General features: G+C 40.0%; 1 protein-coding gene across 1 annotated transcript in view; it reads right to left on the reverse strand.

Annotated features, from left to right (window-relative positions):
- DIAPH2 (diaphanous related formin 2) overlaps positions 1-17553 on the reverse strand; it is a 340556-nt gene that overhangs the window by 152202 nt on the left and 170801 nt on the right. Inside the window, exon 24 of the mRNA XM_083722729.1 lies at positions 13748-13873. Within this exon, the coding sequence (XP_083578855.1) occupies positions 13748-13873 (126 nt within the window). The remainder of the gene's footprint in view (positions 1-13747; positions 13874-17553) is intronic.

Below are 17553 nucleotides of genomic sequence, written 5' to 3' on the forward strand. Positions count from 1 at the left end.
AATTCACAAAACTATTTGTTGAGCCTTTAAAGCTCAACTCTTTAAAGATACTCTTCCTTGGAGCTCTTTCACTTCACGTATCACCCTCCACCCTCCAAATATTCCTCCTGGAATACTGTGCCCAGTTCTGGGTATCACAATTTAAGAAGGATATTGACAAGCTGTAATGTGTGCTGAGGATGGTAACCACAAGGGTCTGCAAACCAAGCCTTATGAAGATCAAGGGAGCTGGGTATGTTTAGCCTGGTAAAGAGGAGATATTATAGTCAGTGGGGTTTTTTTCCAGCAGGAACTCACCAGAACACTGTTCCGGCACCATTGCAAGAGAACAAGGGAGGTGTTCATGGTGAGTTCTGGCAACTCTTTTTCTAGAAAAATAGCACTGATTATAACCATCTTCAAATATCTAAAGGGCTGTGGCACGAAAGATGAAGCAAGCTTGTTTTCTCCCGCTCAGAAGGGTAGGACCCATACTAAAGAATTCAAGTTACAAGAAAGGAGATTCCAACTAAACATCAGAAAGAACTTTCTGACATTAAGAGCTGTTCAACAGTGTAACGGTCTCCCTCAGGAGGTTGTGGACTCTCTTTCACTGAAGGTTTATATAAAGATTGGATGGCCATCTGCCATGGATGCTTTAACTGAGATTCCTGCATTGCACGGGGTTGGACTAGATGACCCTCAAGTTCCCTCCCAGCTCTGCAAGTCTATGGAACAGCTCTGTACTGAAGCAAAAGAAATGCACAATGTTGGTCTGAAGTGCATATACATGATATATCAGCATATTATTTGAAACAATAAAAAGGAACTTGTAAATGAAAGTACAGGGTACGATAATCTTTCTTTAGACATGTTAAAGCACACATAATATATTTTATAGTAGACACATTTAAGCCGTTTTAATACTTTGAAAATCAAGATATGTCTCTTAGGACAGCAAATAATTTAATCTGATGAATGTAAGATTTCCATGCAACCTTTTGCATCTTAGAAATCCAACTTAATTTACGCATTAGTTCAAGTTACCAATACTTTCTAGAAGAACAAAGGATAAAATATAGAGTAAGAATACAATCATTCCTGGTTATTTTAGAAATCCACATCCTGAATGACTTTCAAAGATGTTTCAGCTGCCATTTCACACGTGTAAATTTGTATGGTATTTGTCATCATCTCACATTTAAGTATTCCTTCATTACATTTATGTGAACAGCGTGTTTGCTCTGGGGATTGAAAGGGCAAATTTTAGATATTTAGATATTTTATTATTCCCTGTCCATTTTTCAGCTCTCCCTAGGCTTCCTATTATTGCTCTATCCACCCTACTGTTTGCATTATCTGCAAATTTAATTAAAGTTCTCTCTAGCTTTTTCTGCAGATCTCATATAAAGGACTTAAATAAAGTTGGTTCCAACATGGATCCCAGAAGTACCACCACTAAACATGTCAGGGTAATAATATATTGCTATTCATTACCTTTCTTTTAGGTTCCCCCAATTTCACTTTATAATAAAAACAAATTAAAGACTCCACTTATTTTGACCATCCACATTAACAAGTGCTACATGATAATATTACTGCTTTTATTCATAGTTAGCTAGGAAGTCATAGTGGCTGTAGATTGAGACCACAAATCTAAATGCAACCCACCAGCCATTTGATTGATAATGCACCTCTATTTGCAGTTAAAATAGGGTTTAGTCTATGGCTGAAGAATTGCTGCTGCAGGACATGGCAAAAGTGTGCAATGATATATGTTATATTAGAATCCACTCAGACCAGAATACATCAGGTATTTAAACCTGTTGTTGATTATATTTATTCAAAATATTTATGCAGTTATTTAATAAAGAATGGGAAACAGTGTTTCTACATACTCAACCCCCTTTCCTCCAGGTATCTAGAGTACCAGTCCTTTCCCCTTGCTTCCCTTTCAAGCATTCTCTTCTAGCGGTCTTCCTCATTCCGACTCTCCCCAACATTCAATCTCTCTCTCTCTCTCTCTCTCTCTCTCATGTTGTTCTTATGCTCCTATCACTCACTTTGTTACAAAGAGGATGCCTGGGTTCATGTAAAAAAAGTTTAACAATAGATATAAAGATCAAATCATAGAGAAGTAGAGTATGTGTGTTTTGCTCTCTTAACCCTGGTTCCTGTATTATATTCCAAACTAGAATTTTTAAGAAGAGCCATAACTCAGTGGTAAAGCATCTGCTTTGCATGAATAAAGTCTCAGGTTCAATCCCTACATCTTCAGGTAATACAAGGGAAGAGTCTCTATAGAAACCCTGGAAAGCTGCTACCAATTATTGTGAGCAATACTCAGCCTAGCTAGACCAATAGACTCAGCATAATGAACAGATTATAAACTAATTGATAGAACTACATATGTAATTAACAGTCATGCACATCTCATCATTTCAAAGCTGCATATCTGTTTGTAATCTTTTTCAAATAATGCAACTTTATCTACTCCCTTCTCCACTGTATCTTCCAAACTAAGATGTGTGAAAGGAAGATCAAATAAGAAATTCATTCCAACTTACTCATACTTCTGCTGTTATGGAGACTATGTGTGTGCTTTTACAGAACAGAGTGCAACAGCTGCTACTGTGCTTGAGGTGCTTTGAGGTAACTTATGCCAAATAGATTAAGTTTATGTGGGAAGACAACACCTGAAGAATGAGATGTGGAACAAGGATAGGCTGGATCAAGTGCAAGTTTAGCTGAGACGAATCAAATGGCAATTTAGGAAGAAACACAATATCCTCCAATCTAGTGGGGCTTTCTTCAAAGCAGTCTGTACAGCATAGTGGGGAGGGTACAGATAGAAGCTGGTATTTATTAGGAGAACTTCTACTACAGGCAAGTATAAAGCAGCTCACTGGACCACATACTATGGTGGTCACAATCCAACCAAAACCCTGTTGGCATCCATCAGTCTCAGTAGACAATGGAGTGCACCTCTGGGGGTGAAGTTAAACCACTGGAGAATCAAAGCTGTCTCCTGTGTGGTTTTTGCTGCATTAGCAGCACCTAAGTGACTTCTCTGGGGCACAAGCCTGGACAGTGTGTATGGAAGTCCTAGGCTGCTCAGACAACATGCCCCCTCCTCGACCTCACTGTTATGGTCCAAAGGAAGGCAGAGTGATTTGCTTGGCACCAGGAGTTGCCAGAAGGAGAAATAGAAGGTACCATCCAACTCTCCTTAGCCTTTTCTTCAGTTTATAGAATCATTTGTGTTAGAATATAAAAGAAGTTGCTGCCCATCTTTTAGTTGATCAAAACGGTTTCAAGAAATGTAATCAACTATACATTACTGGAGAGTATTTTTGTGCGGTACATGCACATATTATGTGTACACAAATACAGTGGTACCCTGGAAGTCAAACAGAATCCGTTCCGGAAGTCCGTTTGACTTCTAAAATGTTCGGAAGCCATGTAAGCCCCATCGGATGTTTGGGTCCCAAAGAACGTTTGCAAACCAGAACACTCACTTCCGAATTTGCAGCATTCGGGAGCCAAAATGTTTGACACGCAAGGTGTTCGGGACTTTATTCATTCAAAAAAATGCACCCACAATTACAATACAACTAGAAATAGTTTTGTAAAACTAAAGACTTTCTAGTCATTTAATAAAATGTAGGACAAGTAAGTAGAGAATTCCTATGACTCACTGAAAGTGTACTTGATAAAAAGGCACAGCTCAGATGTGGGTGGATATGATATTCCCTCCTGCATGATATCCTTAATCATAGCTGGCAAATCTTGTGTCTCTTAATTTAACTACACAATTGTAATGTTTCCAGTTTTACCAGGGGACGAAGGCAAATAAACAAGGGGCAATAAGCTCTGGAAGAATCTAATGTCAGCTAAGATCTCTACACAATGTTGTTAAATCCTACCTAAATGTATGTTTAATTTCACTGTCATGGAACTGTTAAGAATGCAAATATACTTAGTTTTGCTATTAGACTTCTACTCAGATTTTATCAGAAACGTGTTTCTTTCTCTATTAATTACAGTGAGTTCCAAAAATGGTAACCAGCAATATTTTTGTTAAAGGTAGTGCCCCTCCTCTTGCTCCTACTTCCACATACATATATTGGCTATTAACTGTAAAAAAATTATATTACTATACTTGACCACCTTTCTTATCTCAGTGACTGTTTGCTCACATGCAAATATTCACAGCAGGATGCTATGAATGAAGAGTCATTTTAATTGTGTCTATGGTAAACTGTGCATGTACAGTGCCTGCTTCCAATCAAATGTGGGACCCCTCCTACGGCTATAATTATAAATTACTTTGGAAAGTCATATTGCTCTTAGAGCCAGTTTACTACACATCACAAAAGATTCCTAAGCAAGAAGTGAAACAACACCCCCATTCAGAAAATTATGTGCATCACAGTCACAATATTTTGTACATCAATATCCCTCTGCAAGTCTCCCCACCCCAAGAAACCCAAATCCTTTGCAGGGGTCAGCAGACTTACTTAACACTGTGGGCTGTTTTCCTATGGGGAAGAGGAAAACTGCCTCAAACTGAGCAAAATATCCTTATACTAGTTGAGCGCCACAAATCATCCTGTATGATACAACCCAAAGGATTCTGTTGGTCCCTCACCTTCTGGAAAGACTTTTGGGTGGCAGAAGAGAGCAGGGAATTTCAGGGGAAATGGGAAGGAGAGATTACTGAAAAAGCTGTCTTCTGTTCACACAGGCATTGAATACAAAATTCCTCAAGCTTACCTAAACATAACACTTCTTTAAATGCTTCCCATGTTGCTGTCTTTCCCCTAGCATTGTCCCAAACAGTGTCCCCCACTAAGAAACCACATTAAAATAACCATAGGAGAGTAAAATGTAACTTTTTGTTTACAGTGTCTACCTTCTCAGCTTCACAATTATACCAGGAAAAAAATACATAAAATTATACAGCCATGTAATACACTGAGCCAAATGCTGCCATATTAGTATTTGTCATAACATATTTTTATATATTTCCTAATATATTCCTGTTCATCCAGCCATAAGTAAATGTGCTAATGATTTACGCTACAAGGAGAAAAGGTATTTTGCTGGTCTTATTCTCATCATCATTACGTGAAAGAAAGAAAAGAAATAAGCTTGGTTCAGATGGAATTCTGCACATGCCCTGAGGCTAAATATATAATTTGGCTTTGCTCTGAGCAAAGAGAATATAATTGTGAAGGACAAGGAAAGCCATTATTGTGTAAGTCTGTGAGAATCCCATTAAATGCCTGCCATAATCAGGAGGTAGCATCTGGCCTCAGTTAATTCCAGAATCTAGTAGCACATCTAACTCAAACAACACTCAAATCAAGTCAAACAACACTCTCAAATCAGTCAGTAATCTCCCACTGGGAATAAATAGCCTACGACACCCTAATTAAATAAAGCATACTTCTATATTCTCTGAGAAATGAGAATGGCATAATTACCTCTCCTTGTGCACAGAAGCATGTCCTAAACAGTATATTGTATTTTGCTTTGTTTTTATATAGAGGCAAATATCCAACTAGGTTGTTTAGGGGCCAAAACATTTAATCGGACTGCTGGTGCCCCACACCCTTAATTTTAAAATATATAAATTTTTAATATAATATTATATATATATAATTTTAATGTAAATTGTACTTATTTTAAGTGTGTTATTTTTGTAAGCTGCCCTGGGACTATTTGATGAAAGGAAGAATATGTTGGCAGGTAATAAATATATAATACAGCCCCCTCCCCACCCCAGTCCAAGAACAGAAATGAGAGGGAATCCACTCGTCCCTATAAAAAAACAGAATGGCAAGATTCCATGCTATATTTCAAGGGTTACATATACTCCTTTGAATCAGGGTGCATCACAAGAGATTGAACAACACATTTTAACAAGCAAGAATAGCTATAACAAATGTTTGTAGAGACTTATACAATGAATCTGTGGTATTTTTCTTCCTGAAGGATTCTACTTCTTCTTCTTCTTTTTTATTCATCAGCTATAGTGGAGAGAAAAACACAAATCTACCTACCAAGGGGCATGCTGGAGAGTTTCCTAATCCTAACTGACTGGTAGAGAAAGTTTTACTCCAGGAAGAGGACTCAGTGTATCAGATCAGCAGGGCATCATTAACACACTGACAAGGAATACTGACAGAATGTTAATGACATTAACACCCCATCAGCTATCAACACCTGGGATTTCCTCAAAGCTCATTATGGAGAAATAATTCACTTAAAGTATGTTGAGATGCTATTCCTGCACAGCACATTTCCCTTTGCAGTCAAGTCTAAACGAGATGAGGATTACATTGCTGCCTTATAACCAACATTAAAATCTGAACATATTCTACACTACAGCCTTCCCAGAAGTGAGTGAAAGGGATAAAAAAGCCAAGATAGTCTTCTCTGCTAAAATGTCATAGTAAATAAGGAGAGGGCTTGATGGTTTTTCTATAGATGTATTTCTTAACACTTAAAAGGGTTTAGGATGAATACTTCAATGTCTGCTACAAGGAAATACATCAATCGTATATGATGTATAATGAGTTGGACCCAAATATTCCTGCCCCCATTTCATTGGAGGAAGATTCCTTCAACTGGAGGAAATGAATCTTCACTTTAAAGTATATCAATCAATAAAGTCTACCTCAGAGAATTATTTAAGAATGTATCTGATTACTCATGTTCTTGTACTTGGATCCAGACAACTGTTTTAGACACCCTCAAATACATAAGAATATCTAGTTTTCTGCTAACAGTTTCATGATACATTAGATTAGGAGTTGTTTTTTGTTTGAAATTTGATGCTGGGTCCCAGTTATTGTAAATATGACAATCACTTTTAAGAATCTTGATTAATTGACAATAGAATGGCTTATTAACACTACTTCCCATTATGATGCTCTATCACCCTGATATCTGGACACTTAAATATCACCCTCTATATCCTGTTCAGGGCTACAGGCTTCTTGGAACAGGAGCCTTGTGTTGTTTGGGGTTTGAAGATGACATCATTTCAGTTTTATTTCCCAACTTCACTCACTACATGTCTTGGGACTTGTTTTGGGACTACAACTCCCATCAACCCTAGCTACAGGACCAGTGGTGAGAGAAGATGGGATCTGTAGTCCCAAAACATCTGGAGTTGCAAGTTTGACTATGCCTGGGTTTATCTATGTTTGATGTCATAAGCCCCACTGAGATGTCATGGTGGGACTGGTCAGAGGAGGAGGAATATGATGACAGTATGGAACTTGATCATGGGGAGGGGCCCACCAATCTTGTAGGTGTTGACCTTATCTCTGGGGAGGGTCTGAGTACCTTGTTGGGGGGAAAACCTGCCTCACTGGGCATCTCAAGCTTCAAGGAAGAGCTGCTCAAATTGGCCCCAGTTTCACCTCCTACCAGTGAAGCATTCCTCCTCAATCCCACAGATGTACCACAGACTACATTCAACAGTGAATGTAGTGTCAACCCCACCTCTGTCTCCAAGGATGTGACGCCAGTTGTTCTGGTGTTAACAGACCCAGTCTACTCACTTGCTTGCTCAGTCCCATGGTTCGGGAATCAGACCCATTGAAATGAATGTGCCCACCCAGCTCTTCAAAAGGCGATCTCAAGGGGCATGTCCAGTGTTTGGGGAAAGTCTTAGCCTACACCTAGCCATGAACTCTGCAGCTAATTTACACACTTTGTAACTTGATATATGTTTGGGTATTCTGGAATAATACTTTTGGAAATAATTGTACGGAGAGTCTGAGTACTATGCCCACAAATGGGAGAAGTGCAGCTTTTCTACTTGCTTTCCCACTGTGGAGATAAGAGTATAGCACGAAGCGAAATATCTGTTGCCCTTTTCAATTATCTGAAATATCCTCTCCACTTAGAAATATAGCAATAGTTCCAAATCTATGTTGGATTTCAATTGTTTTGTTTTCCCATCGGATATTAATGTTCTTATCCAAAAGTATATTATCTCACAAACTAAAGGACTGAGGGGGACAGTTAATTTAGTGCAATAAAAACTAAATGGTACAGTTTTATTTAACTGTGCTGGCTTCCTGTTGAAATGTGTAGCATTCATGTCTCAAGTTTTATTATTGGTAATTACAAAATTATGCAATTATCACAAAAAGATCTCTGACTCTCATAGTGCAACTGGTAAGTTACAACGCAGCCTTTCTTTAAGTAATAGAATATTGCAGAGAAATGAGCTACAAGTCATATATAATGACTTTACTGGTGGATCACAATTTGTGCAGAAATATAAAAGCAACACATGGTTCCAACTAGTGAATTAATTTAATCATTATATTATTTATGTATTTAAAGATCAGTTATTAGGCTCTGTGAAATCCTAATATTAAGTTCTTTGAAAATATTTTGCTTTTTTCTTTAAGAGAAGCACAGAATAAAAAAGCCCTCACAATTTAATGTAATTCCTATCCCATGTGGACAAACAGTTACACTTTGGTGACAATAATGAAGAATAACCAGCCATCTGTAACTTGCTGATATAGAATGCAGAGGACTTTCATTTTAAAATGCCTTAATTACCTGCAGAAAGAGAGAAACAATATAAGAAGTCAAAGCCAAGTTCACAAGGCTCTGAAATTGCTTTTCTTTTTCTAAATTATCAAAGCTAGGCTTCTCAGTGTTGAATGTTTCCAGGATGATTTTAGCAGAAGCCTTATTAAAGGAAGAGTTTGCTCAAGCAGAAAAGCAGGAAGAAATTGCCAAAATCCTGGTAGCAAACCTAATTGAGCTTCCATTCACAGAACAGAAGCATACCTGCACAGTCCATCCCAAGAACAGTTTTATGCAGTTAAAGAGGAAAATTGTGAGGTGGTCCACATGTCAACAAAGAATCACTGAAGTGAAACATGACATCCTAGTAACCATTTTCTTTTGCCTTCCGATCCCTAATCTAAAACAAGAATCAAGTAACACAGCGGTAGTTACTGGCTACATTTCTGCATAACCCCTGTTAACAACAGATTCTAACAGATTCTAATAAAACAGTTTCACAGAGATGCCTGAGGCCAAACTGTCAGAGAGGTCAGGGCCGGGGCTGGACTACCTATGATGCGGACTGAAGCATCCACCTTGAGTGATGGAACCCTGCAGGGAAGCGCTGCTGCCAGGGTCACACAGTTGTGGTGACTTCAAGCAAGATCTTATGAAACTCTTGTGAGATCTTGCCAGAAGCTGCTGCCACTGTACAACACCAGTAAGCAAAGCTTTGCCGGGAGTAGGTGGGGGCGCACCTAACACTTTCACCTCAGGCAGTAAAACAATATAGGCTGTCCCTGGTTTAGGTTGTCTTATTGCATTTTGCAGGTGAGGGCTCATACATATGATTAAATGCTCCTACATAAACAAAAGAACAAGAACAAAAAAATATTAAGAAAGCTCATTTTCTATGTGTGTGGATATTTTATTTTATCAGGAGAACCCCTACCGAGAGCATGAAGTGGTGGTGTCATCCAGTAAAGGTAAAGGTAAAGGTACCCCTGCCCATACGGGCCAGTCTTGACAGACTCTGGGGTTGTGCGCCCATCTCACTTAAGAGGCCAGGGGCCAGCGCTGTCCGGAGACACTTCCGGGTCACGTGGCCAGCGTGACATCGCTGCTCTGGCGAGCCAGAGCCGCACACGGAAACGCCGTTTACCTTCCCACTGGTAAGCGGTCCCTATTTATCTACTTGCACCCGGAGGTGCTTTCGAACTGCTAGGTTGGCAGGCGCTGGGACAGAGCAGCGGGAGCGCACCCCACCGCAGGGATTCGAACCGCCGACTTTTCGATCGGCAAGTCCTAGGCGCTGAGGCTTTAACCCACAACGCCACCTGCATCCCTGGTGTCATCCAGACAAAGGTATAATTCCTCAGTGAGAATTAAACCTAAGAACACTTCTTTTCCCAATACATCCAGGAAGAACCAAAGGTGGCCATGCAAGCTTCACATAGCTAACTTCCTCAAATGAATGCCAGTATCACTGCATTTCAACATATCCTGTTTAAGAATATACAGCACCTCAAATGTTACTGTTTCTGGATCATGCATTGCCACAAGACAGCTCCCTGGTTTCAAAAGATATGTGAATTACAAAAATCAGTAGGGATGACTACTCATTCCATTCCATCAAGCAACAGCAAATGAGAAGCGGGGCAGATCCATTTTCTAAAACTATTTCCATTCAAGCTGGTCCTTAAAGGTAAAGGGACCCCTGACCATTAGGTCCAATTGTGATCGACTCTGGGGTTGCGGCGCTTATCTCGCTTTATTGGCCGAGGGAGTTCTGAGACTCTCTGAGGGAGATTATTCTAGATCTCAATGAACCAGACCAGGAACTCCTACTGTCACAAGCATCTTCCATACTCATCATTCCTAACCTATGCAGAAGGGAAAAGGTGCTGAAAGCCTCAATCTCAATAGGAAGTGATCTGACCATGACAAGGGAATGATGTCAACAATATCCCCGACCTTCAGATCACCCTCTTCCTGCCCAGTTGAGAAAGGATCGTATAGTGTGTTACCTGCCACCTGCATGTGGCCTGCGACCTGTTGGGAAAGCCCCATGATTATCATGGCATCCATGAACTCTTGAGCCACCCTAGAGCCAGTCACCTCAGCATGGATGTTGAAATCCCCCAGAAGTAGTAGTCTGGGAGTCCCCAACACTGACTCTCAGACCAGCTCTGTCAGCTTAAGCAGGGAGACTGCTGGACAGTGAGGCAGGCAGTAAACCAGCAGAATCTCTAATCTGTCTCAATTGCCCAACACACTCTAGATACCCCACGAAGTGGACAGAGAGCCTGGAGAGAGAGATGGAATGTCTATACACTACTCCCCCTCCCTGACTCTCAGGTCAGCCCTGAAGCTTCACTGAGTACCCAGGTGGGCACAGTTGGGCAAGACCAACTCCACCTTGCTCAGTCATCCAGGTCCCAGTGATACAGACCAGATTGGCCCCGTCATCCACAATCAGGTCATGAATGAGGAACTGACCTTGTATTCAACAGCGGCAGCCACATACCAGAGGGCTGGCTGATATAACAACAGCATTTCCCCAGTTTGGAGGAGGGGCTGGCACATGGCACAATCACTATCTGCCTGTGCTATGTGTCTCTCACCTGGCCTGTCCCACCATACCTCCCCCTACTCTGAACGACCATGATGCCCCCCCCCCCCGCTCTTCCCCACTCCCTTCTTCCCAGGCATATCCCGCAAAAAACCCTCAATGTAACAGTCTCTTCCTCCGGCCCCAACACATAAGACCTCCATTGAAAAAGCCCTCCCTGAATCCCACCATACTGGGCAATTATTGGCCAGTTTCCAATATCCCATTTTTGGGCCAGGTCCTGGAGTGTTTGGTAGCATCCCAGCTCCAGGAGTTTTTGGAGGATGCAGATTCATTTCAATCTCGTTTCAAGACTGGTTATGAGACAGAGACAGCTTTGGTTGCCTTGTTGGCTGGTTTGCACCAGGAAGTGGAAAGCAGGAGCGTGTCCCTGTTGGTTCTGCTGGACTTCTTGGAGGCTTTTAATACCAACCATCATGGTATCTTTCTGTGCTGCCTTAGTGGGATGGAACTTGGAGGCACTATTTTACAGTGGCTCTATTCCTTCCTAGAGGGGTGAATCCAGAAGGTGGTGCTGGGATAGTCCTCTTCAATAACTTGGTCATCGGCCTGCTGGGTCCCTCGGGGTTCTGTTATTTTCCCCATACTATTTTAACATTTACATAAACTTGCTGGAACAGTTCGTCCAGAAGGCTGGTGTGCTGTTTATATTGTGATTGTATGTTTTTAATTCTATTAATGTTTGTTTTTTAATTATGGTTTTATCTATGTTATATGCCATTCTTTATCGGTAAGCAACCTTCAGTCCCTGTCAGGGAAAAATAGACAGATGATAGATGATTAGATAGATAGATAGACAGATGATAGATAGATAGATGATGATGATGATAGATAGATAGATAGATAGATAGATAGATAGATAATGGTGATGATGATGCCACCAACTCCCTCCCCTAACTCCTGTGGAATGTACAGAAGGCTGGTGAGAACAGCAGGGATTTCTCTAATTTGCACTGGGGTTTTTGTCTATGAGAAAAATCACATTCCCTGTTTTTCTAAATCTCTGTTAAGTGTGATGTCAAGGTAAAAAACTATATTGCCAGGTGTAATCCATGACTAAGTGCTATTTGCTCCCAACTATTTGGTGCACTGATTTGTGGAAGACTATGTACAGGTTGGAAGGTGGTGGTGCTGAAACTTTTATTCTTTTCCTTGCAATATTTCCGCAGTATCCTTAGTAGGAAGGCACCAGCTAGAAAGCAGGCCTCTTTTTTCCCTTTCCTTTTTTGGCAGGGAAATGTAGAAACTTTCAACAACTATCTGTAGGCAGTGCACCCCAGAGAAATTTCACTCAAGAATGATGAATATTTCAGTGTATTTTGCCTCCTTTGTGTTTTAAGGATACACTCAAGGGGCAACCACCACATGTCTGGCCTAGACTCCTCAAAATTCAACAATAATAACTGCAGCGCATGCAGATATATAAAGTTGTTTGCATTAAAAATCTTTTTCAAGTATTTTTTCAGTAAATGAAGAATCCATAAGGCAACAAAACAAGAGCCTGTTATTAATGGTAGTAAGCAGCAAACTAAACTATGCATTAAAATGTGACATCACACAAATATTGTTTCTATCCTGTCAAATTTGTTTCAATGTTATGGTATAATTAATGCTTACAGGCAACAATAAAACTAAGAAAACTTTTTTTAAAAAAAATGCAATGACCTATGCTTGGCATCTACCTTTCAGGCTAGAGGTGTGAAGAAGTGCAACGAAGTAAAACTATTTTATTAGCTGTGTTTCCAAGTTTTCAATTGCCATTGGACATAGGTTAAATCATAATAGTATAAAAGTAGCATCACTTAAATAGTAAGAATTTCTTACCTTACTTCTTTTGTTTCAAAACTAGGAAGGTGGAGCAGAAGTCCCAATCAGGTGACTCTACCTTGTACCGCAACAAAGTAATCAAAGCAAGTTGTCACTTTCAGTGCTGTCAGAAAGACTGCTGCTACACAGCTGTACTTCTTCCCAAGTGCATTATTGAAATATTGCATATCTGACCAGTAAGAGGAACATAAAATAAACCAAAAGCAAAACAGATGGAAGACTGTGGACTCAGCTATACAGCTGCAAATAAAACATTTTAAGTGTGTTGTTGTAAAATGCACTATACAAATGTGTCACTAGATGGCGATGGTGAGCTATGGTGAATTCAATATATTTTTCAAAACTTTTTTTAAAAAAAAATATTTCAGTGTTTTTTTATATGTGTGTGGATTCCATCTGTGTCAAATGAACCACATTAAAAACTTGCTTTCTGCAATACCAATCCACAGAACATTATTATGAGAAACCTACAACACATGCAATTCGAGCACACCCAGAATCTTCCCTTATCAGAGAAGGTAAGATTGATGTAGGCTCTGCTCACAAGCCTCGTATTTGCACACTACCTAATGCACAATAGTTTGGTGTGATGTTTTAACTTACTACTAGTCATCCCCCAACAACACAAAATGGGAGGAAATGCATTTTGTGTAGTTTTTTCATGCAAAGCTTTTTATGCAAAAGATTCATAAAAATTAAGAATATAATGTAATTTGCATATTTCACTAGCTAACAAATACTGGTATTAATACGGAAAGGATATTATCATCTTCTCAACAAATTTATCATGCGGATCTTCTGTTTTAGGGAACTTCTTAATATCATTTTCCAAACGCTGTATCTGATGTTCCATGGAATCGAGGTTGCTTTTAAGACTCTGAGCTGAAACTGAGGGAAAATATGATAACTCAGAAACCAATTCTGGGTGTAGGAAAGAAAAGCAGTGTCAGAAATAAAATCCTTGAAAGCTGTGAGGATAATTCCATTAAAACGTGCTCCCATTTTTCTGAATTACTGCTCATAAAAGTTCTACTCTTCATGAAATAAGTGAGAATATATAATATAATATACCAAATCATCATGTTTAATGTGAGAATGTCACCATTTTATTCTGCCATTAGTTCAAATTAATCCATTTCTATTCAAATTTATTGATAGAAATGCTAATATTTCATTCCTTTAAATCTAATTTGTAGATTAAACAGCAACTAAGGTTCAAAAGAGATTCTATCTTAGTAATGCATATAGTTGGTTATATAAATGATTTAGAGAGAACTGCAGAAGAGCTCAAATATTTTTCTTCTTGCTCTGTAATATTCTGTATAGGCCTGTACCTATATGAGCTTCTTTCCTGCACACATTTTTTAAAACATTGAGATAATACAAACTACTGATGCTTAAATTTCAGGTAAGCAAAAAAGGACATGCAATCCATGGGGACCACTTTTTAGTACAACAGTATATGTTACTCAAAGTTTTATTAAATCATATTTGAGTATCTTTCCCTCTCCCCATTATCTGTAAGTGATTATAGGTGACCTTGTTAGTTCCTTATATACTGGGAGTTAGGTTAGAGAAATGGCCTCTTCGCTACTAACTGGAATTGGCTTTAAGTGCAGGTAAGCTTTGTTCACCATAATTGGTTTCAGTTAGTGGTACAGAGACCATATTCTAAACAAAGAACCAATAAATCTTTAAAGTTAGTCACATGTATAACACTAATAGATCGTGGACTGTTCCTGCATTATTTTAAGAAACTGGGAGTGAGGCAGGTTGGCAGTGAGACTGGTCTACAGTCATGAATGAATACACTCTAGAATTTGGAATAGATTCTATGATCTACTCTGGACATACAGAGAGAGCAATGCAGAAAGTGCTTGCTAATGTCACTGATACTTTGCTTCACTGGTAGAATACCTTGACAAAGTTAACACACAAGGAGGGAAACGGAGATGTCATCAGTGAAGCAAAACCTATTTCCTAAATTCCTGAAAGTGATGAGGAGGCAGAGACAAACACACAAGGCCTCTCAGCTTTCATTTCATAACAGAAGTATAACTCTAGCCCTCACAGTTTCATAGAAAATAATTAAAATGTTATTGTGCCATGGAACCTACACAGTATTTCTCAAAACACAATGACTGTACAAGAATGTAAATATTACATTTGTGAGATATACCGTATTTTTCACACCATAGGGCGCACCGGACCATAGGGCGCACCCAGTTTTTTGGGGGGGAAATAAAGGGGGGGAAATTATTTTTCCCCCAGGCACGGGGCTGGGGCGGGGGAAGCTCGAGCTTCCCCCGACCCCAGCCCCCAAACAGGCAGCTCTCTGCAAGCCGTGGGAGCACTCCCGCTGCTTGCGGAGAGGTCCGCGAAGCCTGGACGCGCTGAGCTCAGCGCGCGCAGGCTTCAACATGCAGGCAAGTCTCCGCAAGCAGCGGGAGCAGCGGGAGCGCTCCCGCTGCTTGCGGAGAGGTCCGCGAAGCCTGGGTGCGCTGAGCTCAGCGCGCGCAGGCTTCGGCATGCTGGCAACTCTCCGCAAGCAGCGGGAGCGCTCCCGCTGCTTGCGGAGAGGTCCGCGAAGCCTGGGTGCGCTGAGCTCAGCGCGCGCAGGCTTCGGCATGCTGGCAACTCTCTGCAAGCAGCGGGAGCCCAGCGCTGGGCTCCCACTGCTTGCGGAGAGGTGTGCGAAGCATGGAGACCGTGAGGGGTCGGTGCGCACCGACCCCTCTCACTCTCCAGGCTTCAGCGAAAGCCTGCATTCGCACCATAGGACGCACACACATTTCCCCTTCATTTTTGGAGGGGAAAAAGTGCATCCTATGGTGCGAAAAATACGGTAATGATACTCAAACTGTCAATATGAATATGAAAGGGGCTTGAATTACAAAACAAACAAACAAACAAACAAACAAGGGACAAATAGAATCTAAGAACACAAATGTTATGATGAAAGACTACAGGACTTTAAAAGTTTCTGCTCCAGTAATGCCTAAGCTAGTATCAGGGTAGGTGATCTGTGATTATAAAATTCATTTACAAAAGTATTTGGTACTGTTATCATAATCATCATCACACCATCATTACTAATTTATATTGTATTATCAGTGGAGCCTCAGAGAGCATAAGTGTACAATTTTCTGATCCAGGAAGCTTCTGATCAAAAATTCAGCACAGGGTGGGAAGGGGCAGAGTAAGGAAAGGGTATTGGAAGGGGCTGAGCTGGGAAGCAATATAAGATTGTTTCAGTCATACAATATAACATTGTTTTAATTACATCTTCTAAGAGTGTGTGTCTATGTGTGCTAACAAAGTCATGCTTGTGTACAAATGAAAACAACAACAAATAACCACTTCATGGGTGGAATTCTAGCATACTGGCAGGAATTAAGCTGGCTACTAGAGCAGACAAGAACACATTTGCTTGTAAACAAATGTGTTATCTGAATTGCTGTCTTGTTAAGTAACCTTAAAAACCCATGCTGCATTTAGGGAAACTCCTCCCCACTTTCACCCCAATAATGACTTATTTCAAATTTGACAGATTATTGTCAAAATGAACAACTTTCATATCTTAGAGGACATAATCTTGCAAGTTGTGTATTAGCAAAGGCAAAAGGACAAAGACTGAATAATTGTATTTTGGTGAAGAAGAAACAGTGTTATTGACAAAGCTTTCCACAATCACAATTGTAATCAGTAAGAGCTTCTGTTATTAAATTGCCCATTTTGCATGACCAATATGGCTGAAACATGTTCAAGGAGCATCTGTTATTTATTTCAAAAGCAAGTATAAAGCATCCAGAACTTTCATCTACCACACGAAGTGATCCCACAAAAATAATATAATCAGCAGTGTCCAAAAAAGAGTCCACTTGTAAATTTTATGCAAGTCTTGATTAATCATGTTGTCAAGTGCACTAGAGTAGGACTGAGGAATACTTCTGTGTCATGTGAGTGAAACATATATAGATAAAAAATAAATTAAGCCTGACTTCAAATATCAAAACGAGCAAATAAAAGCCATGGGAAAGAGATATGGGGGTCACAGCAGAAGCTCCCTAAAAATGTAAGTTAATAGTTCTACTGCAGTGAGAAAGCCAACCTCAGTACCATAAATTATTTAGAAAAGGTGTTGAAAATATAAATGGTTTTATCAATAGTAACTACATGTCTTAGCATGCAATATTATGCAGTTCCAGACAAAACAAGTAATATGAAGAAAGGCATTATTTGTTTCATTTATACTTAATGCTCTACATGGTGCTTCCTTTAAAAAGTGCTCAGAAACTTCAACTGGTTCAAAGAGCTGCAGCTGGATTGTGGAGCAGGGCTGGTTATAGGGAGCATTTGACTCCCTTGTTACAACAGCTGGTTATGAGCTATAAAGCCCTATATGGCATAGGTCCAAGCTATCTGAAATATCCTATTCTCACATAAAAACTTGCCTGAGTTCAAGAGAGACCTTTTTCTTGGTCCCACGACACTCACAGGCACACTTGGTAGGGTCTTAGGAGAGGGCCTTTCTCGGTAGCTACTCACAGACTTTGGAACTCCCTTCC

Source organism: Podarcis gaigeae (assembly GCF_964106915.1).
Source record: "Podarcis gaigeae genome assembly, chromosome: Z".
NCBI lineage: Eukaryota > Metazoa > Chordata > Lepidosauria > Squamata > Lacertidae > Podarcis > Podarcis gaigeae.